Genomic DNA, 23,592 nt, shown 5'->3' with positions numbered 1-23,592 from the left:
ATCATTTATTATCTTCCACCCGTTCTATGCAAATTAAGACTTAATAGAATCTGTCTCCTTTCAATTACTGTCTATTTATTATTAGAAATGTAGACGGTCATATCATATAAATGTACAAAAGTGCTAAAAGTGACCAATAGCCCTACATCACCTGGTAACTTCTGATATTTGAGAATTAAATCTATATATTTATATTTCAAACTTGGACATTGTTTTATTGTTTTCACAGATACATCAAACATGTTGTGCAAACGCAACACATTTTCAAGTTAAGATTCTTCCCGAAGTCTCAATAACTGAACAGTTTCTGTAGATTTTCTGGTAAAAGATCATTTCTGGCTTTGAATATTATTTGTGCTGTTGCATACTTTACAATGTCAGTAACTTTCAGTGATTTTAACATTCTGCATTCACCTGTATGAGCTTATCTGAGGGGTGGCAGAGCTGCTGTGACACTGTCTCCTTCCATTTTTTGATGTGATGGCATTCACTATTTGTCTAGGTAAAATTAAGTTAAAATACATACAGTATATTCAGTAGTCTTTGGCCATCATGTGTTATGTCATTGTGTGGATTAATAATTAGATTAGCACACATATATTACAATGGCATTAAAAATAACTTTTTGGGATTGTCTTTTATCTATGCATGTTGTATATTGGTATATGAATATGGGCACATTTTCATGTAAGTTAAAATGTTTATTTCAGTTTATTTCAACAATAACACACAGATCTTTGTGCTGTTGTTATCCACAGTGTAAAATCATGAAGATATTGTGTGTAGACTCTGGAGTCAAGAGTTACTAGAGCAGGAGTCAATGAGAGCAGACCAGAGGTGCGGGTTAAATACTTTACCATTTTAGGTTTACTAATCACAAGAAGCATCTGTACACCAATAGAAAACATCAACCCAAAGCTGAAGTACGGTGGACAGACCATCATGATCTGCAGCTGTTTGCTCCCTCTAGGCCTGGAAATCATCTGACATCTCAAGTGGAATATAAATATAAAGTTTTTTTTAGGTATCCTACAGGATCATGTCAAGATGCTCGTCCACCTGCTGAAGCTCAGTAGAACTGAGTTGATGGAGCAGGACATTGATGACCGTAAACACCTAAGGTCCACATCTTTGGACAGTGGGAGGAAGCCCAAAGGGGGGAAACATGCAAACTCCACAGAGGGAATTGAACCCAGAACTCGTTGGCTGAAAGGCAACATTGCTGAGATGCAGAGATCCATGACACTAGGTGACATAATAAACCATGACATTTTGACTTTTGTACATGACAGAAATAAAAAGCATTTTTTTTCTATCTTAGTCCAGAGCTAATGGGCAATAATTCTACACCATTTACTTAGAATTAACGTATTTATTATGCAGACCAGTTATTTACAGACAAGCACATTCTTTACACCAGACTGTGAGTGCAATTAAACTTTGCAAGAAATTTAATTTCACCAAAAATGATAATGAATCAAATAATATATAGTTTGAACAAATATTAAATGATGAAACTAAGAAGACAATGAACTTGGAAATGAAAAACAAGAACAGTGTTTTTCTTAAGCATTACATCGTCACTGCTGTGGTACAAGGACAGACTGGGTAATGGACAGCCTGAAACATTCTACAACTACTGTTATTGTTTGTTCTGTTTTCATTATCTTTGTCTGGAGAGTTTACTTGCAGTATTCAATGTTTCTTCCTTTGATTGATGCTCAAATGTGTGACACTCTGAATTTACTCTATGATTATTGTTTACAGTTTCCCAGAAGCAAAAGAGGCACATTGAGCAGTCAACATCATCCAGGCTGTTTGGTCTCAATGACCTGCAAACATCGGGGCCTCGACTGTGTTTTTGACTTTTGTGTCGTGTTTAGTGGCTGAACTGGGTTTAGATTCGGCAGGTTAAGAAAGGATGGCTGAGGATTGCAAATATTTTGAGGAAGCAGATGCCTTGTTTGAGCAAGCACTGCCGGAACGATGTTCAGAGGCGGGATGTGAGGGTATGGCATCAAGGAAGGTAGGCGGGGCAAGAAAAACCTGGGTGCTATGTGGGGCAAGCTGGGAGGCAAGCTGGGAGGCATAGCTGGAGGAAGAGTTGGGAAGGGCAGCGGCGAACAGTTGACTGGAGAGTACGTCGGCAACATCGGTGTAAGAGGTGGCTCTGGTAGACTGTACGCGGTACTTGGAGAAACCGTTTGTAATGCGGTAGAGTTTTGCTGGGAGTTGCTTTCACCATTCTCACCGTTTTGTAAAGAACTACTGGTGCCATTCTGACCATACTCAACAGCCTCATGTACCCGTACTTGATCTGCTTGGGTTTCATCCCTCAGAGCGCCGCTACACAAGTCCTTTTTCACATAACTGTCCCGAGTCAAAGAGCTGAAATTAGACCTGCTCGATGATGATGATCTACTTTGCCTTGTTGGGGAAAACGCTTGTCTGGAGTCACTTTCCCTGCTAATTCCACACTGGCGGCCCCTGTCGCTGTCCTTTTTTCCATACAACCGCTCCTGGATTCGATGCGTCATTTGGCCGAGTTCCTCAGTTCCCAAATCCATGCCAATGGCCTGTAGAACGTCCTGCATCTGCCTGTGCTTGTGCTCATCTTCAGGTGTTAGGCTTATTTTTCCCACCACCGACGGAGACCTGGATCTACTGTCGAAGCTGTAGTGGCTTTGTCCATCACCCCTTTGCAGAGACTTCTCATCAGAGGGAGAGCATCTCTGTGGGCTGAAGGACCTGTGATGAGGCTGGGGGGAGGCCAGGCTGTGGGATCCTTTGCTCTCGTTCCACTGATTCTTATTCTGGTGGCCTCCTTGTTGCTTTTCAGCAGAACCGAGAGGCCAAAGGTGAGCTGCAGCGTTCGTGAAAGAACCTGGAGAACGTGGTCCGTCTCCAGTTTCTGGAGAGGTCTGAGTCACTATCTTGGTGAGCGTGGCGACGTTCACGCCCCTGTTGAGCACATCGAGGAATCGCTGGAAGCCTCTGGTTGACTTCTGCTCAGGAACAGTAGGACTTTGGCTGGTGACATCACTTTCAAAAGACTGATGGGAAACACAGAACAAACCATAGTTTATGGAGCTATTATCTGCAGTCTATCTGTCAAAGCAGATAGACTGCATTAGGGAATTAAGGCCCCCGCTCGGGCCCCTCGGCCCAGACATGCACCCCTTTAACATCAATGTGTTGGCAATGTTTCGGCCTAAATAAGCACACTTCATTTTTACATTAAAGGAGACATATTATGCCTCCTTTCCACAAATTTAAATAGTTCCCAGGTGTCTTAAAGACATGTCTGTGACATGCGTTAATCAAAATACGCCAAGGATCAAACATAACAGCTCTTTTCATCCTCTCAAAACTGCCCTGTTCAGAACAGCTGGTTCGAGTGCCTGTCCCTTTAAATGCAAATCAGCCACTGCTTGCCCCGCCCTAGAGCACTGGAAAAGAGAGTAACGTGTCTCCCGTGGTAAGCATTTTGCACCCCGAGTGGCAGAATATGGGTATTGCAAAAGCACCCAGAAAACCCATTCATTCCAATGTACAGCGGGGAAAATAAGTATTGAACACGTCAACATTTTTCTCAGAAAATATATTTCTAATAGAGCTATTGACATGAAATTTTCACCAGATGTCGGCATCAACCCAAGTAATGCACACATACAAAGAAATCCGAACATTAATGCCCATAAATTAAGTTATGTGTAATTAAGTGAAATGACACAGGGAATAAGTATTGAACACATGAAGAAAAGGAGGGGCAAAAAGGTATGGAAAGCCAAGAAAGCAGCTGGAGTTTGTCAGTATTTAGAATGTAATCCTGTCTCCTATCAGTGCAAAGTAATATCTGCTGGTTTAGTCCTGATTGATGCCTTTTAAAAAGGTTTCTCACCACCAAGGTGTCAGACAATAAGTATTGCATGATAGGTAATAGCAAAGAGCTGTCTAAGAGCTGTCTAAAGACCTACGCAACCAAAGATTTCAGATTTCATGTCTTGCATGGTGTGCGTGCATGGAGGCCATGGCTGTTGAGTGCATTACTTATTGTTTTCTATGAAACAACTGTACCTGCTGAGTCCAGGTCTTTCTGAAGCTCTCCACCAGTGGTCCTGGACTGTCAGGGAACCCTTCTGATTATTGTTTTGACTCTTCTGTCTGAAATCTTTGGTTGCGTAGGTCTTTAGACAGCTCTTAGACAGCTCTTTGCTATTACCTATCATGCAATACTTCTTGTCTGACACCTTGGTGGTGAGAAACCTTTTTAAAAGGCATCAATCAGGACTAAACCAGCAGATATTACTTTGCACTGATAGGAGACGGGATTACAAATCTAAATACTGACAAACTCCAGCTGCTTTCTTGGCTTTCCATACCTTTTTGCCCCTCCTTTTCTTCATGTATTCAATACTTATTCCCTGTGTCATTTCATTTTACACATGTCATTTTATTACACATAACTTAATTTATGGACATTAATGTTTGGATTTCTTTGTATGTCTGCATTACTTGGGTTGATGCCGACATCTGGTGAAAATTTCATGTCAATAGCTCTATTAGAAATATATTTTCTGAGAAAAATGTTGACGTGTTCAATACTTATTTTCCCCACTGTATGTGTGTAGCCCACTTGCTTGTAAATTGATGTAGACAACTGTTTTTTTTTTGTTTTTTTTTACTAGCCTATGTGTTAATATTCATCTGTAAAGGATCCACGATGATGCTATTAACGTGGGTGATCTAGAAATGTCTTTAAATTATTGAAAATACCACACTTGCTCATTCACCAACAATGCAGAGATGTCAGTTCTTGGGCGTTTTTGCAATACCCACATTCCGCCATCAGGGGGCGCTTCCATTGGACCAATGCGTGTCGTTACTCTCTTTTCCAGTGCTCTACCCTGCCCCTTCTACTGGTACCAGGTAGGGGTGGGATTATGCAAATTCAAAAACTAGTTACATCACTAAGAGAACTGAGGGAACAGCTCGTAAAACCACATGGATTTCAACCTAGGGAGCCTGAAAATTACAGATTTTCTGTCAATTCTCACATTTTGGGGGCCAGAAGACAACACCAACACCTAAATATATGTTAAAGAGCCTTCAAAAAGTGATATTTCCATAATATGTCCCCTTTAAAATTATGATGGCAAATGACCAACTGTGTCAGAACAGAATGCCAACGTAAAATTACAGAAGGTCAGGGTTCACTGTAATCCACCACATTAACATCCAGATGTGTGCCTCCAAGATCACGCAAAATCAGTTAGGAAAAAAATTGACGTTGCTAATCAGTTGTCATGTTTTTCTCCCTCCCTGTGGAGGTGAGGTAAGGTAAGAGGTTAAAAAACCCTGACACAACAATAATAAGACACTGCTAAAGTGTACAGTCAATATCAAAATGCTTTACATATAGCTTGTGGATTAGTGGGAATGACATAAACAAGGCTCTTAATATAGAGAACACACTCAGTGTGTACATTAGATATTATACATCAGGGAAAATAACTATTGAAGGCGTCAACAGTCTAGTATGGTGAGCGTGCACGGAGCCCATGGAGGTAGAGTGCATTACTGATTGTTTACCTGCAGATTCCAGGTCTGTCTAAAGCTCTCTGTGAGTGGTCTAACTCTTCTTTGTCTCAAAGGGCTTGACATGGCATCATAACAACATCCTCTGTCCTTAGACCCTCACATCCACTGAGGAAAACCCTTTTAACAGGGAAAAATCGGAGAAACCTCAGGGTGAGCAACAGAGGAGGGATCCTTCACTCAGGACGGACAGACGTACAATAGATGTTGTATACGGACAAGAAAACAGTTTATAACACAGAATATGCAAAAGGCAGGGAGACTCGTGCAGAGGTGTATCAGTGAATTCACTGTGAGAAACAGGCGATTACTATTCAATGCTGGTGTATACTTGGCAAACATGAACCTTACAGTGCAATTAGAAAAGCTAAGTGGAGCTGATCAGTTTTTCATTGGTGGTGGTCCCACTCCCCAAGTGTCCTATGTGATGTGTGTTTGTATGTTGTGCATAACTGCAAACACAGAACTAATTTTCAACCGGCATGAATCCACTATTTTTTTTAAATATACCCATATGAAAAAAGACCATCCATGAATCACACCCACCTGTCCACGAGATTCAGTCAGTGGAAACCTTGTCCTCTTTTTATGATGATCCCTGTGATCTGGAGACGGGCGGTCATCCCTCTCTCTTGGTTTGCCATAAGTCTGTTCGGTGTAAAAAATAATAATGATAATAATGTAATGAAACATTTTTCATTTAAACGAAAACAATGCAGCAAGACACATATGATAAAAAACAATTCTCAAAGGGATAATTCAACATTTTGGCCCATTGCCATAATCCCTATAGTCATAGCAGTAGGTTTGTTACCTTTGATTGTCGGTGCAAGCTATTTTTAGAACGGCGGAGCAGAGTCGTGAGCTGCTCAGAGCTACGCTACAGAGGCTAATGGGATTTCTTGGTTTCCCTCATCAAATACACAATCCAACAACTCCAAAACGCTCTGGTGGACAAGTTGTGACCTGCACATTCACCACGCTATGAGATAATAACGGAACGTTACGAGACAGAGTTGTTTTTGAGGTAAATTTATGCAAAACCGTTGATGTGCTTTCCCGTCGGGGGCAGTTTTTCGACAAGCAGTCTCTGCATTTGCCTCTAAAGCAACTCCGTCTCGTAAAGTTCTGTTATTATCTCATAGCGTGGTGAATGTGCAGGTCACAACTTGTCCACCAGAACGTTTTGGAGTTTTGGGATATTGTATTTGATGACTTTGATGAGGGAAACCAAGAAATTCCATGAGCCTCCATAGCGTAGCTCTGACCAGCTTGCGGCTCTGCTCTGCCGTTCTAAAAATAGCTTGCACCGACAAACCTACTGCTAAAACTACAGAGATTATGGCAATGGGCCAATTTGCCAAAATGTTGAACTATCCCTTTAATTACAATGACAGAGTATATTGCGTATATTGGGCCTTACCACTGCAGAGTGCTCTTGTGATCGAGTCCTCTCCTCTGAACGGTCATAGCTCCTTTCTTGACGATGACTATCTTTGTGATATCGAGACGTTTGTCTAGAGTCGTCATGCTGTTGCCTGTAGGTGAACTCCTCGTGCCGATGTCTGTGTCTGGAGTCTTCAGCTGTTTTCCTGAATTTGAAATCCTCCTCCTGTGTTGTTCTATGTTTAAAATCCTCGGGTACATGTGTGTTGGAACAAGTGTCTGGAGATCGCCTGTAGGTTTTATCCACGGGGTCACGCCTGTATCTGAAATGGCCTTCATCATCATCATCATCATCACCATGATATCTTTGCCTTTTCTTTTCCGCACCACTCCAATCAGGTGAAGACATGCGTCTTCTCACTGGGCTCTTTCTGCTCCGGTCTCTGCTCACTGAATCTTTACTGTACCGCCTTTTGGGTGAAGCACTGTACTCTCTACTTCTGCTTGTTCTTTCTGTGCTGCTGTGTCCGTCCCCACCATATTTATGATAGGAATCCCGTGGTTTATCTCTGTGGGGGTCATGCCTATCTTCCCATTTATCGTCATAGTCCTCCCACTGCCTTGAACTTCTGTCACTGTGTTGCCGCCGGACACTGTGCTCATTCCTGTTGGAGTGCATCTTCTCACAGCGGCTTCAGCAGCTGGGTGAATGTCAAGGACTACAACAAAAAGAAAATGAGCGTTAACATCAAGACATTATAACAAGGAAGCACTTCAACTACGCTTTATCATCAGACAGGCCTCTTCTCTGCCTGTTTTAAATCTCTTCTTAAAACCCACCTCTTCGCCTTGACCTTTGACCCCCTAGTAAGATGTTGACTTTGTTGTTATTGATGTTATTTCATCTTATTTTATAGTTTTTATTTATTTTATTTGTATTTTATATGTACTTATATGCCTTATGTGAGCTGTAATGTCTTTGGTGTATTATTCTGTGCAGCACTTTGGTCCACTGTGGATGCTTTAAAGTGCTCAACAAATAAAGTTGGATTGGATTGGCTCTTTTTTGGTGTATTTTCAGTGTAACTGGTCCAGTTATAGACATAAATCTTGAGCCCATAAAAACAATGTGCTCCATCCATCAGACCAGTGCTATCTGAAGACAGAGGACAGTGTAATTTTCAATCCCACTTCACTTGCTGTAATCAGAGGCTGAAAAGTAGAAAATTGAACCATTTCACAGAAGTCGGGTAAAGCCTTGACAAGTCGTGACGGTGAAGTTTCACTTCTTATCTGCCACGACCAGAGTCCACTGTGTCGGTAAATCCACCTTCTTAATAAAGGGGAAACATTTGAACGAGCTTTACCTGAGCTTTTCTCTGCAAGTAGCCTACGACTGGTGGCCTCAGCAGCATTTCACCAAGCTATAACGTTAGTTACCATCAGCAGGCTAACTGTAGTAGCTGTTTGCTAGTGGCTCAGCTGCAAAGCAGAGCACATCTTAGCTAGTTCGCTTTATTGCCTAGAAAAACACATATACAGCTTCCTATTTCCTGTCACTTTTAAGTGTCTGTCAATTATCATCACGTAGTAGCGACACTTGAGTGAGCTACGTTGGTCTCCTCGGCCTGCTCTGCTCATAGTTACACCGAGCAGCAGGTTAACCTAGCTAGTTAGTAAACAAACCGCTGGGCATCAGCCTCACGGCTCCACTACCTTCTCCGTTGGACGAATCCACTTCCTTTAGGGGGGGAGCCAGGAGAAAATGTAAAAACTAGGTTTGAGAATCCACTGAGGTCATAACAGCAACACACTTGCAGGCAGTTAGCTAACATTTGTGATCTAGTTTCCACTTTCAGGCGGCGGTGCACCGCGCCGCCTTGCTTTCTTCTTCTCATTACCGACTCCCGGTAGTCCGGATATCTCGGCGCAGGGCCGCCCCCCACCGGCCAGACTCGGCATCACTGAGTGAGTTCTCAGTTACACTCTGTATTCTTGTGTAGTCTACTGATAAAGCAGAGTAAAGCTGTTCTCTTTACTTTTTGTTTTGGTGACATCCCCTATAAGTCCATCTTCATTGTCTAGCCTTTGCTTTACAATACCTGGGTATGCTGTTGTAGCTATGCTTTAATTTTTTTTCCCTGCAAGAGGGAACACTACCGCACTTCATTTATTCCAGCTCTTTTCAGAGCCTACAACACCAGTCTAACTTTGTAATAACCTGCACTCTAGACTCTTATCATCCTGTATCTAGCCTACCTTTGTGCGCTATTCACACATCTCCAGTTTTTCATGAGTTCACATTACTCACCTACAGTATAAGCCTATTCTTTTGTTTCTGTTGTCAGACAAATCAATGAGTTTGAAATGGTAATAAAACACTGAACCATAAAGATAACATTAACTGTCATTCCCAAACTGCTGTGCTGTGATGATATAACCCTCACAATGATTACATCATCATCTAACAAAAGCATTAGAAATCCACATCTTCTTACTCCTATTTTAAATTCCTCTTAAAGACATTTTTATAGTTTTCTCGGGGCTTATGGGTCTGAACTGACATCTAGCTTCTCATTATTTGAGTTGATCATTGATTTTAGAAATAACAGTGCAGAGCCAAAAAATAGCCAAATACATGGTGAACCAGTCCAAATCATAGAAACCTATAAATACTTCAGAATTTGACTCCCATCTTAAATTTTACAAAAACACAATCACTTGTCAAATAGGGACAACAAAGAATCCACCTGATGCAGAAACTAAACTCTTTTAGCCTACAGCATTTCTAAAAAACATTTTATGTTCCTTTTTAACATTCTTTTAACATTCTCTTTTATTTGTTGGTTGGTCTGTCAGTGAAAGACAAGAACAGTCTTAATCAGATCGTCAGAGTCTGCTCCAATATTACTGGAGTCCAGCTAACAGACCTGAGTGTGCTCTGGAAAAAACGTGTGGTCCAGAAAGCAAATTGCATCCTGAAGCAGGGAGACCACCAGTCATGTCCAGTGAATTTACTCTGATGCCCTCAGGGCAACGCTACTCTGCCCCCCTGAGGAAGACAAATCACTACTCAAATTCTTTTATCCCTTCAGTTATTAGGTTGATGAATGCCAATTTTAATGAGTAGGTTTGTGCTTGTTGTTTATTTATTTACTTGCATATTTGCACATGTACATGACATCGCTGTTGGGAAACAATGAGTTGAACTGATACTTACTAACTGAAAACTCAGATTTGAGTGTCAGAGTTGTATGTCCAATCAATGATTGTTATATGTGTTGTGCTTTTTCTTTTCTGACCTAATTGAACTGGGAGCTAAAATAAATAAAGTTTTCTGAACTGAATACTTTTTTCTTTCCCAGTGCTGTAGAAACTTTAGTGTCTTTAATTCACTTATTTGATAATTTCTTGCAAAGCCCTTTCGTTTTTTTTATATATATATAAATGAAGTGAATTATTATTGTTGTTGCAGCATTATCTGCAGTGTATTGGTCTGTATTGATATTTAACCTGAGTGATCACTCTAATAAACCTCATCCTGAATATGGCTATGGCTATGGTCTTACACTTACATAGTTGGGTGAAAGCTCTGGTTAGCCCATCAAATTCAGGCTTGTGATATATAAAATCTATGAATTCTGAAAGCCAATGTGGTAAATTAAATAAATAAGTTTTCTGTTTTTTGTTGTTGTTGTTTTTTTATTCCCCCAGATTAACTGGAGACACTGGATGTAGCTACTATAACAGCATTAACATGTACCTACACCCCCCATCCGCTGTGGTCAGAAAGCTCAAAACACACTCATGATAGACTATGCACATTCTTTATTAGATCTCGCCCTAACAGTCAGCCACCAACGAATGATGACCCACTCATTTGCAACGACAAACACAAATGTTAAACAAATGCCATACTTACATTATTTGTGCAACGTCACACACAGCTCTACATGGGTGCCTGTGTAATCTACATCATTATAGTCACTAATGAGGTGCAGTCATTGCTCCCTGGGTGATACAGATGATAGATATGCTCCAATCACATGTGCAGTTGAGACATTTAGTCTGTGTTACTGATGGAATGGTGTCAGGCATGTGTGTTGTGTGTGAGTGGGGCAGAGGCCAATCAGACAATGAACACAGAGGTTATAACAGTCCCATGGCCTTCTCCAGTCACTCTGCGAGCACTAAGGTTGTCCACCTGAGGGCGCTGTAAGAGAGGACAGGTTGACACAGCAGTGGGTTAGGCATGTTGAGCTTCGCTAGAAACCGTCACAATCACACGTCCACACAGGGGTAGCGCTCCACTAGCATGCAAAGAATGGGGAAAAGGCACACGTGCTGGCACAGCCGATGAAACACCCAGGCGGCAATTCATTTAAAGAATGCCAACGTTCAAGTTGTTCTTATTGATCTGACCGCTAAGAGCCAAAATACATTTGCATGCTGTGGAGACGAGTCGTTTTAAGATCATAGACTGCATGGACTGTGAGGGAAACTTTTCACATTTAATGTTGACTCCGCGTATACAACACCAAATACAAATGCTGAAGTCTCGTACCTCCTCACTGGTAGAACTTAATCTCTGTGTCCACACAATCAAAGAACAGGTCCCCCAGTTCTTCTCCTGGTATCTCTCCATTCAGCATGGCTGAAATCTCACTCAGACACTGTGCCTCCAGGTCCCTCAGAATCTCATAGACAGCCAAGCCCTCATCCTGAGACAGAAAGAGAAAAGACTAAGTTTAAACCCTGTAATGTTGATGCCCCGGCCGGCGTGTAACATCACATACATTTAAAAGAATCCAGTTACCAGTTCCTGGCCTTTTAAAGGTCTAAATTTAATTTGACCAGACATCTACAGTGGAGGACGTACAGTAGACTTGATAACAGCAATTACACACACACACTGTTATCACGCACCTCCATTTCCTCTACAAGATAATCTGGGTTTCACGTCGTCTGGCTGTTCACCAAAAACACCAGCCAATAGTGTAGTTCTGTCCCAATTCTATTATACATTCACATGTACATACGTTTTCACAGCTAGATCACTGAATAATTAGAACTATTAACTGTTCTGAAAAACAGGCAATGATGAAAAATACATGAATGTGTCAACCGAACTGCAACTGTGTAAAAGGCCTTGCTAATCAAACCACAGATAAAGGAAGGAAAATATATGTGATATGGAAGAAAGCTCCAAAACACATATTGAGTTAAAGTTAACCTTGATTTGGGATTGTTTTGTTGTTTACTACTTTACTTTGACCATAAGTTACTTTATAGTTTGCACTTATTTTAAAGAAAGACTATGGTTCAAAAAAGAAGAAATAACACTTTTCATCTTCCTAATAAAAATTTGAATTTATAGGTAATTAAACATTCTCTTGGACAGTTTATTACATTACAGTATATCACAGCTTTAGCTTTGCTTTGCATTTTTAGATGAATACTACTTTTTGCCTGTGAAAGTGGCCTTAATTACTCAAGTTAAGGACTTAAATCCACTCTGACAGTGCCACCGCATGTTTTACGATTATTTCTCTATCGTTTTTTATTATATTGGCTCACTGTTTAGCTATTTAGCCAGCAGCTGTAGTGCTCTGAAATCCACCTACGCACTGCTCACGAGCAAACAGCAGACAGACGCAGCTGCTAACTGGCTGGTTAACGCAGCTAAAAATAGATGTTTTCATCAGAGGTTGGTAGGGAGCAAAAACAGAGCTAGAGGAGAGCCAACGCTGGACTTAGATTAATCAGGTGAACACAAACATGATCCCAAATGAATGATAATGTCGCTCCATATCTGCTGAATGTACTTGGCGTTTATGTGTGGTATGGAATAGGGTTACAACCAAAGTCCTGAAAACTATCTGTGCATACTGTACCTACAGCCTTCCTGTACTTGTCAATTCACCTGATACTCATTATGTGACTATGGCCAAATTCAGGTTTAAACCTATGAGAAAATAATAACTTTGAATGATCTGATAAAATCACGAGTCATCTCAAGTCGCAGGATTCAAACAGCTGAATGGGTTAAATGTCACTTGGCTTTACAAGCCAGCATTCTCAGCTCGGTGTTTGGTTGCAGTGCAGTCACGACTGAAACCTGCTCTTTGGCTCTGAATGTGTACTTGTAGTGTGTTTATGTTTAGTCTACACCCTGTGTCCCCTGTGTCTTGTCTGTACTAACTGTGAGGTCCGGTCCACTACTGGGAGTGTCAGTCCTGAGCTGGGACTCTCCTGTGATTCATGTGCAAAACCAATCAAGGTCAGCTTCTCAGTAATGCCCACCGGGTTGGTCTCCATGGCGTTGAGCGCCACCTGATGAGCCTTGTACAGGTCGTGTCTGCGGTCCACCTGGCTCTGAAAGCGAGGCTGCTTCCTGACGGGGTCTTCTGGGCCGAACTGTGGGGAGACCACCCTCAGCACTGGAGTGGAACAGTCCGAGAAGATAAAAGGCTTGAATATAGACCTACCAGGGTACGGGTGGGGTGGGTTCACAGGGACAGGAGCAGGAAAGAGAGAAACGCACACTAAGAAATCCCGACCACAAAGTAGAGACAGAATGATGAAAACGAAGAAATGAGGTGGGAAACAATCAGTTTCACCTTCATAATCTATGGCATACTTCCTGTTTTTGTGCAATGTTTAATACATTGTACAATTTTGACTTTTTGTTGTCTATTTAATTATCTAATCCTGCACATGCTAACCCAAGCAGAAAATTCCACATCAGGAATGTAACACTTTTGCAAGTGGTCTAAAAAGCCATTGTGGTACCATGAAACTAATTTTGGAACATTTAAAGGGATAGTTCAACATTTTGGAAAAGTGGTGAATGTGCAGGTCACAACTTGTCCATGAGAGCACTGGAGTTGTTGGATTGTGTATTTGATGAGTTTTGAGGGACAGGGGACCTGTTGTTCACCTCCATTGTGTTCACTGAGCAGCTCACACCTCTGCCCCGCGGATCTCAAAACAACATGCACAACTAATTAAAGGAAATTAACCTACCTCTATGACTATAGGGATTATGGCAATAGGCAAATTTGCCAAAATGTTGAACTACCCCTTTAAAGGAACTTTTTGTAAATTTTGTTCTAGGGTTAGGGTTAGGGTTAACTGTTCACTTACCAGCCTTGCTAAGAGCTTCAGCCATCATTGTGTTTATAATACAAGAGTTTATAATTTGCCACAGTGGATGCTACAGTGACTTTGAGCTAAGTTGTTAGCATGCTAAAGTTAATAGAAAAAAATAAGAGATAGAAGTAAAAGCAAAACAAGAGCTAGCCTTGGCATTGTCCACTGGAGACACGTCTTGGTGAGAACAGTTCAGTGTGACGCTCAACTCGAAACATTTTCTGCTTCAATGTTAACACATGCTGTGTAGCAAAAGCATTGCAACATATAAAAGCAGTGCTTCATATTACGGCTCTGTAAAAAAAGAGCCATGTAATGTACTAATTATGGTGAATAACATAATTACACAGAGACACTGGTCTACAACAGAGTTAGCTGAACTCATTCTATAAAGGAACACACACGCACAAATATATGTTATGTAAATTAGTGCTAGAGGAAGTGTCCGGGGAGAGGGAAGTTTGGGTATCCCTGCTCCGACTGCTGCCCCCGAGACCTGGACTCGGGTAAGCGGAAGATGATGGATGGATGGATGGATGGATGGATGGATGGATGGATGAATGGATGGATGGATGGATGGTAAATTAAAACCAGCCACTTGGAGTTTGCTACTGATGTAACCCATTAATAAAGATGGACAATTTACGGCAGCTGCAGCTGCAAAGAGGTTGTTGCTGAACAGACATAGTACTACAGTGCTAATCACATTTTATACACATACTTCATCAGGAACACCTCTATACCTGCCTATTCATCCAATTAGCCAATCTGAGTGTTTTTGAAATGACTGATAATCACAGTAAAATGGAAACATCTTCTTGATGGGATGCCTACACTGTAATGAGTGTTATCTTGCCAATTTGGGCTCTTAATTAATTACTCGAATGACTGACCACAGTTTAGAAGGATAACTATTAGTCATTAAAAGTATCATCTTCTAACAACTACTCCGACCATGATAATGCTCCATGTCACAAAGTAAAAATTAATCGCAAACTGATTTCATGAATATGACAAATCAGACGGTTCAGTTAACTTCGATGGCCTCCTAAGTCACCAGATACAAATTCAATGTTTTCTGATTGGCGACATGAATGAGCATAAATTATGTGATGCAATCATGTGCCTTGTATCTATACTGAACATGTTGCAGTAAAAAATGGTCAGTATAGACTTAACCAGTGTTTATAATGCAGAGAAATTCTTGGCTTAGGGAGACAAACCTGGAGGGGTCTGGGGTGGCAGTGAAGAAGTGGATGCAGGGCAGATCGGCATCTCTGGGCAGGACAGATACCATGCTGCCTGTAGTGCAGAAACCTCCAGAATTCATGCAGATGCCACTGGGCTTGTCCCTCAGAATGGACATCATCACCTCGGCTGTCACTGAGCCTGAGACCGGACACAGGAGAGAGACAAAGAGTGGATGACTGAAATTTAAACAATTCAGGCAGAGAGAGGGGGAATGACATGCAGCAAAGGGCCGGCGTAGTGTTAAAAGACAAATCCCAGATTGTCCAAAGGCATTCTGCAAAGTTCTATAGTGGAGCAGCCTCACCATCATGTTGCTGCAGCAGCTCTGTGCCTCCCTTGTAGCGCTGTTTGGCCAGCTCCATCCTCGCAGGCGGGTTCTCGGGGCTGAACACCTCAGAGAAGTTGAACTCTCCTTCGCCATCCCACCAGCCCTGAGCCTGGGCCGTGCTCCGCAGCTCCGGGTGCTCTGCAGAGATCTCAGTGTGGATGGTTAACTGGTTGGAGATGTTCTTCACACCCTCTGGAAGAAACAAGAGGCAACGAGAACAGAAGCATCTGGTTTATCGAATGCATGTTGGTTTGTGCTGCATTTCCGTATGTACACAGAGCAGCTTGTTAGATTCATCTCCACTTGAGAGAGTCGACTAACTCTTCAGAGATTTCACTGAATTATATGAAACATCAGTACAAGCCATGGTTTAATGCTGATAAATGAAGACCGACTTATTTAGCTTCCCTCTTCCACAAGAGCAAATATGAGGCATGCTAGTATTTGCATATTTCATATGAAATGTTATCCTTCCTGTGTGGTTTGATCTCCTGACTTTACTAGCACCACCTGCATGTTTCTATCTGTTTGATTTGACTTTGATTTATGACCAAATACCTTCAAAACTAATAGTGTTACTAGGACTTTGTTTTTGTGCTAATTAGCAAGGATTCGGATGCTAAGAGGTTAAACTAAGATGTAGTTAGTGTCTATATGACTGATTACATGTCCCTATGTATTGCCTGCAGTGTTGGCATGTTACTTTTAAAGAGATAGTTCAACATTCTGGCAAATTGGCCCATTGCCATAATCTCTATAGTCATAGCAGTAGGTTTGTTACCTTTAATTGTTGGTGCAAGCTATTTTTAGAACGGCGGAGCAGAGCCGCGAGCTGCTCAGAGCTAAAACGCTCTCATGGACAAGTTGTGACCTGCACTGCACATTCACCACGCTATGAGATAATAACGGAACGTTATGAGACAGAGTTATTATTGCATTTTTTTATCTTTATAAAATGCTCAAATATGTCAAATTACTTGGACTCGGCCCCTTGACCTCCTGTTTATCTGGAACTAACCAACTCACTAACTATTATTTAGGATTAGTTAGTTCCAGATTAACGGCTTTTTTCTGACTAGTTGATGGACTGAAGAAAGTGTATAGGCTATATAATGTACACTTTAACAGGTGTATTATTTTGTGACGGGACTTCTTGAGTCAAGTAACAGCACATTTTATCGTCGGTAGTGACGGCAGAAACAGTAACTTTTTTGATTACTCGTTACTGAAAAAAGTAGCGCTGGTAGTAACGCCATTTTTTTATTACACCGTTATTCCCATCACTGATTGCCTATTTGATAGAATTATATTTGTTATCACACTAGAAAGGCCAACAAACACAGGTATCTATGAATAGTGAGTGTGCTGTGCTTCTGGAGGCAAATCACATCCAACCTTTTCATTCCAAACTGAGGAGCATCTGACACCACGGAACCAAAACACACTGTTACAAGTTCAACTAAAAGGCTGTAACAGTAGGATTTCACCTATGAATGGTAACATATTAGGATACATAAAAATTAGTTTGTTTGTTATTGTATATTTTAAGTCCTCCTCACATTTATGTCAGAGGACTGCTAGTGTTTCAGTTGAGGTGATGGATCATGCGATTGCTGTGCTCCACCCTTCTGTTATGTCTCTATTTGCTGTATATTGCATATTACTATTTTGGTGACATGTGTTTTGTACCATGTATTTGTATACAGTATGTACAGTAATGCACGTAATGTTGTGTTGTTTTGTTGTTAGAGGCTGGCAGTTAGCACCTTGCCCAGGGACTACAGTGGAAAACTAACTACTGTACTTAGCTCACACTGGCACATTTACAGTAATGTCAATTAATGTGCACATTCCCTGTGAAAATAAACAAATAAAAGTAAAAAGTAAAGTAAAGCTTTAGGATCTAAGCTCATGTGGCCCCAATTGAAGCTTTCTCATCCACAGCCAGTACGGCCTCATAACAGCTGATATCACAGCATGTTGACTCTTGTTAAGAAAGGCTCCCTGATTGGAACAGAACTGTAGCAAACATTACTCAAACATGAGTAAATAGCACATTGCAAAGTGTTTTTCAATTGTGAATAGTAAGTCTCATGTCATAGCTAATCTAAAGTGGTGAATTTTTGAAAATGCAACAGATGCATCAGACAGGACCACTGAGTTGTTGTGTTGGTCAGCGTTTCAACTCTTGTCCAGCTCTGTACAACTCTCATTCTGTAGTCTTGGGTCTTTCGGTCGTTTGGTAGTGCAGGTTTGATAACGAAACACTGGATATTGTTGATTCAAAGTGCAGATAACTAAAGAATAAAAAGTTGTGTTTGCTGTGCATGGTGTAAAGCCCTTCCAGACATTTGCTTGGATTTGGGGCTTTTTAAACAAACTCAGCTTCACAGCAAAAGTTGATGCTGCACACACAGTATAAACATCAACCAACACACAGCCTTACTACATAATGTATTTCAATTATATCTCATTATTTTTAATTAGCAACAAACTCTTTCCCGCACAAATTGCCAAGGACACATGTTCATAGAGTACAAACAAGGCACTACAGCATCCAGTGAGAAACACAGGTTTGCACTCATTAAAGTGAGACAGCTGAAATAAAAAGAAATCTGTTAACCAGTAACAACTCACCTCCAATAGACACAACAGAACAAATCAAAACAGAGAGCACAAGAGGTTCATGTCATGTATCGAACAACATGCTCACTCACTGTCACTAAACTCAAAATCATGTGCTTCTGCTCATAGTTTTGTATATAATGACCAATTCAGCACTTACAGCCCCAACTCAAGTATCTAGAAATTATACAATACCCACACAGAGGTTAACCCTCCACCCTCACCTGTGATCTTCTGGGCCACCCACAGTCTCCCAGCAGTCTCCAAGACCCAGGCCTCGCTGCGATCCACCAGGAGGAAGGTGTTGTGGTAGCTGAAGGACTCGGGGTCCTCCTTGCACTGCCCCCCCTGGCCGTGCTGCTCCAGCAGGTCGGTGATCGCTGTCAGCGCCGCCATGGCACTGTCCCCACGCTCTAGCCCGAGCCTGAGGAACACAGGTCATGCTAGGTTACTACATGTAATAAATTAATTTCTTCTTTAAAAAGGTATCAGTTACTTTGTTACAGATGTTAAAGGGATAGTTCAACGTTTTGGAGTAGGATCGTTACCTTTAATTGTCGGTGCAAGCTGCTGAACGGCAAGCTGCTCAACTCTGCTCAGAGCTACGCTACGGAGGCTTTCTTGGTTGCCCTCATCAAACTCATCAAATACACAATCCAACAACTCCAAAATGCTCTCGTGGACAAGTTGTGACCTGCACATTCACCACGCTATGAGGTAATAACAGAACGTTACAAGACAAAGCTGTTTTCAAGGCAAATGCAGAGACTGCTTGCTGAAAAACTGCCCCTGATGGAAACGAACATCTGCGGTTTTGCATGAATTTACCTCGAAAACAACTCTGTCTCGTAAGGTTCCGTTATTATCTCATAGCGTGGTGAATGTGCAGGTCACAACTTGTCCACCAGAGCGTTTGAGTTGTTGGATTGTGTATTTGATGAGTTTGATGAGGGAAACCAAGAAATCCCATGAGCCTCCGTAGCGTAGCTCTGAGCAGCTCGCGGCTCTGCTCCACCATTCTAAAAATAGCTTGCACCGACAATTAAAGGTAACAAACCTACTGCTATGACTATAGGGATTATGGCAATGGGCCAATTTGCCAAAATGTTGAACTATCCCTTTAAAAAGGTAGTTGCTATGTTAAATATTTGTTCAGAATGTATTTGTACTGCTTTGATCTATTCATTGTTTGATTATTTAGTCACAAACCGTGAAGACTGGTGTAGACTGTTGGGGCCTGTCATGTGTTTAGGAGGAAGTTTACTGTATTTGAGAACCACTTGGCAACTCCCCATACTGACTGAGTGTGAGTACACACAGCGATGAACAGATAAGTGCTACGCTTCAAGAGTACTCACTACACCTGTCATAACATGCTTGTGACAATTTACACACCCTCCTGATCAAAGCCTGAGAGCATTAAGTTATTACTTCCACTGAGTATACAATATCAAAACTGTATTTGATTAAACCGTTGCTCCCACAGCTACAAAGATTGTTTTTTTCCCCTCCCTCTCTCTCAGGTGAATACAGTATCAAAGACTTGAGGTGCTCACCGGACCAGGTCCATTCCCAGCAGGGCCTCTCCGGGCACGACGGGCTCTCGGGTCCAAACAGCCTCATTTCCGATACAGACTCCCTGGTCGTTGGCTCCCATTTCTGCGCCCCACATCCAGGCGGGTTTGCTGAGGACGACAGCGTGAGTCTGCTCCACCTGAGGGATCTGGATGTATGTGCACTGAAGATAGAAAAAAAAAGACAGAATCAAAGGGACTGAGGGGAACTGCGGGTCATTCACGTACAACGTGCAGGCGGGTTTAACATTGTGTGTGCTGTGTGCCAAAGAGAGCAGGGCTTTTAACACACATATGACTAGAGATGAGATTTATGGCTCTTTGAGGGGAGCCGGATCTTGGTGAGCCGTTCCTTTCAAAGAGCCGTTCAAAAAACTGGCTCATTTGACTGATTTTTTAAATATTTATTAAGTTTTAAGAAGCCAGCCTGGTGGTAACTCATTTTATCTTGGAAATAATGGGGTGAGATTTGGAACAAAATAATACAAAATTAGATATCCCACTAATATCTGAGTTTGCACGCCACTTACGTAGCCAATGGAGCAGCTTCAATTGACTGTTATGAACACACAGAGATGTAAAAAAAAAAAAAAAAAAAAGAACAGTTCCCAGTTGTGACTCGGTTCCCATCGTTCATGTTAACGAGCCGTTCAATAGAATCGGTTCGTTCGTGAACGTCACAACACTACATATGACCTTCCTACATGATAGCTACTGCATATTAGAGCATTGATTTGTTCCATTCAGACATTAGAGGGAAGAGGAATCATTTTTTTCACACAGAGAAACAGCACTGAATGACACTCTATTACTTTTCAATCTTCTGTATGACCTGTACATACAGTAATAACTGACAGTGAAACCGACTGTGGCATGATGTGAGACTCAGTAACTGATCTGACTGTGACACTGAGCTAAACCTCACATTAAACACCAATGACAGGCCAAACAGGAGGACAAATTTCACCAGTTACTTCCCCTCAACCATTAACAGGAAACACTGTTTCTACATCAACGCTCGGTGTAAATGTTTAACAGTTCTGCTGCAGATTGTCACAGACAGGCTTATTTTGAACGCTGGGATAGCAATGCCATCAGGAAATAGATGAGAAGAAATTTTGTTTTGTTTTTTAAAGGTTCTGCAATGCAACCCTGGAGGTGTGCAGTATACATGGTGGTGTTGTGGGACAGTGGGAGTCCAGGGCTGTTTACCTCCAGCATAGAGCCTGGAGGGTGAGAGGCTGCGGGGTAGTGGGCCACCTCCTGCACCTCATTCTGAGGACGGTCCGAGTTCTTCCCAAAGATCACATGGTCATCCCGAGAGCCAGGGGGCAAGGAAACAAAACAGTCACATGACCTGGGAGCCTCTGCCATCCTGCAAGACAGAAACAATAACAAGTCAAGTGGGTGGCAAAGAGAGCAGTTCAAACTACAGTACAGTAAGCAGGCATTCAGCTGTTAAGCAGCTCATATAAACACTCTGGTTTCAATCTAATGCAGAGTCCAGCATAGTGCCTCCACCCTCTCCACCATAATGTGCATGTGTGTGGAGTCAGGGGGGAGAGTCTGCCTCCATTCCCCACCCAGCTTTTCGCAGAGAGTCCCGGTGAGCCGGTGCACTGCCCATCCCTTTCACATCGGGATTAGGAGGCAGTCTTGTGCTGGGCACTTTACTGACTCTAATCTGCACAAATCCGACCGCCACGTTCCTCTTATTATCGCTCTCGTCTCGCATTTTGCAGCAAAGAATCGTCTTCAATCCGGAAATTATGTCGCGCCGAGAAAAAGAAAGAAAAAAATAGTGCGCCGATAGCAGAGGCAGCGTTTGTTGTGAGATGAGTGTTTGCTCCAGAGATAAGGCCTGACTGAGCGGTGTGCCCACACTACTGTCTGCCTGCCTGTCACCCCCCTCCCCGGCTCGGTGTCTTCCCGGAGCAGCGACACCACACCACGCCTGTCGCTTCGTGTCATTCCGCCTTTTCACGGCGGCGGAGTGCGAGGTTTTAAAGTTGAGGGCTAACAGTCGGTAAAGTACAGCTAGTGTGTGGATGCGCTGCCGCGGAAAAGCGTTACCTTTTCTGCAAATGGTTGAGAGCGGACGGCCGGCCGGCAGGGAGAAGGCAAGGTTGGAAGATACCGAGTCACGTGACCGAGAAATCCAAAGGTCTGTACTTAAAGGTCTCGTCTCGTCTCGTCTGGCCACAAGCACAGCTCACCGTCTCACCGTCTCACGGCGCGCAGTGACAGTCCACACCTGTGTGCAAAGGCTGCAGCAGCAGCAGCCAGCAGGCCGCAGCCGGACAGATGATGCAGCTCTTCATCATGAGTCTGCCTCCGCTCGGCCTGTTTGCCAGGGCAGCAAAACCACTGCCAGTTACTGGGGATGACGCGTCTAATTGCACGGTTCATGGAAATCCTTAAAGTTTCTGGCGTTTGCTATTAAAACTTATTCACTAACGCATGGTGCTCAGTTCTGTTCTGCCCATGTAAAAATAAAAATGTGATTTGTCTCACCATGGACACTGGTTATTATCAGCCTCACTTCTACTCATGATGGCCAGAAAGGCTGTACAAAATAAATTAAGTGAGATATTCTAATGAGTGACAAAGTCCTTATCAAATCAGGTAGGCTTGCACTATAATGTATCATATGGTCCAAATACAGCTTTTTCACCCAGGATGCTACAGGTGTATTTTTATTGTCTGACTTGTGTTACTACAGTGAGCTGCACTAGCAGGAGCTACACACTTTCATTTGCACCATGAAAGACAGACACAATGACAGTCAACTGCCCCGTTTTGTCATAGTGCACCATATTCACAATAATCTGTCAAATCAGCAGGTGGAGGCCTCTCTCTCTCTCTCTCTCCCTCTCTCTCTCTCTCTCTCTCTCTCTCTCTTTACACCAGATAAATCTGGTGTGCCCATCTTTTTGTTTCTTAAATCATCACACATTGTCCTTAAATGAATACAATAAAAGATATGAAATTGAAATAAAGGGGGAAAATGGACAAGAAAGTTAACGAAGTCAAACAATATTTATTATTATAACCTTTATTTAACCAGGTTTGTGCCATTGAGATCCAAGATCTCTTTTACAAGAGAACTGTAGCATCCTGGATGAAAAACCTTTATTTGAGCCATTTGATACTACAAGACTGATTTGAGGCTATAAAGACTTAATCATTGTTTAGAATATCCCACCTGACTCTGTAAAGCCTTCCTAAGCTTGATTAAAGTATTATAACAGAAAGACAGTATAGGCCTACTGTTAAAATATGGTCATATGGATGCATCTTATGAATAAAGTACATGGAAAAACGCCTGGAGGAAAACACGACTTTAACAGTGGTGTAGATATCTGCTTAGAGAATACATGCAGAGTTTTTTTTGCCAATCTTTACTATATTTTGTATTTGTCTAATTTTACACATTGTTTAGCATAAAATAGTACAGAATAAAGTAAAGGCTTCAATGAACGTTCCCCCTTCACTTACCAATGTGTTATTGCTGAGAAAGAAATGCAAATAAAGTTAGACGTTAGAAACTATGTGTCATATCAACCCCTTTTTTAAAGTTAATTAGCTGAAGTAACATTAAAGGGTAATTTTAATTTAGAAGGCCTAACAGCTGAAAGACAAAGCTGCTGGAGGAAGACTTACACTGAGAAATGTAAA

General features: G+C 42.0%; 2 protein-coding genes and 1 long non-coding RNA gene across 6 annotated transcripts; 1 reads left to right on the top strand and 2 right to left on the bottom strand.

The window, feature by feature from the left end:
* Positions 1–856: 856 nt before the first annotated feature.
* Positions 857–8,886, bottom strand: LOC146991107 (uncharacterized). Of its 2 annotated transcripts, none has more exons than XM_085776244.1 (4): positions 8,545–8,886; positions 7,022–7,703; positions 6,145–6,246; positions 857–3,053 (listed from the first exon to the last, which is right to left on the bottom strand). In XM_085776244.1, exons 2-4 carry the CDS (start codon positions 7,661–7,663, stop codon positions 1,806–1,808), a joined length of 1,992 nt encoding a protein of 663 aa, XP_085632370.1. In that variant the 5' UTR covers positions 7,664–7,703; positions 8,545–8,886; the 3' UTR covers positions 857–1,805. The 2 variants fall into 2 exon arrangements, with proteins under 2 accessions (XP_085632370.1, XP_085632281.1); XM_085776155.1 differs by having other exon boundaries at positions 859–3,053; positions 8,701–8,886.
* Positions 8,887–10,797: 1,911 nt separating this feature from the next.
* On the bottom strand, positions 10,798–22,043 carry scrn2 (secernin 2). Of its 3 annotated transcripts, none has more exons than XM_085775487.1 (9): positions 21,498–22,043; positions 21,127–21,289; positions 19,897–20,078; positions 18,565–18,764; positions 15,692–15,907; positions 15,360–15,525; positions 13,288–13,468; positions 11,549–11,705; positions 10,798–11,197 (listed from the first exon to the last, which is right to left on the bottom strand). In XM_085775487.1, the coding sequence occupies exons 1-8, from the start codon at positions 21,647–21,649 to the stop codon at positions 11,553–11,555; spliced, it is 1,413 nt and encodes a 470-aa protein (XP_085631613.1). In that variant the 5' UTR covers positions 21,650–22,043; the 3' UTR covers positions 10,798–11,197; positions 11,549–11,552. The 3 variants fall into 3 exon arrangements, with proteins under 3 accessions (XP_085631613.1, XP_085631763.1, XP_085631669.1); XM_085775637.1 differs by having other exon boundaries at positions 21,988–22,043; XM_085775543.1 differs by lacking the exon at positions 10,798–11,197 and having other exon boundaries at positions 11,686–11,726; positions 13,257–13,468.
* On the top strand, positions 18,671–19,964 carry LOC146991106 (uncharacterized). Its single transcript, XR_015035818.1, has 3 exons — positions 18,671–18,787; positions 19,542–19,646; positions 19,864–19,964. It is a non-coding gene; the product is annotated as an uncharacterized LOC146991106 (long non-coding RNA).
* Positions 22,044–23,592: the final 1,549 nt, after the last annotated feature.

This window comes from Trachurus japonicus, chromosome 1 (genome assembly GCF_045865225.1).
Source record: "Trachurus japonicus isolate A0001 chromosome 1, Traja_1.0".
Taxonomy (NCBI): Eukaryota; Metazoa; Chordata; class Actinopteri; order Carangiformes; family Carangidae; genus Trachurus; species Trachurus japonicus.
Note: the sequence above shows the minus strand (reverse complement) of the source record. Positions and strands in the feature narration are given on the sequence as shown.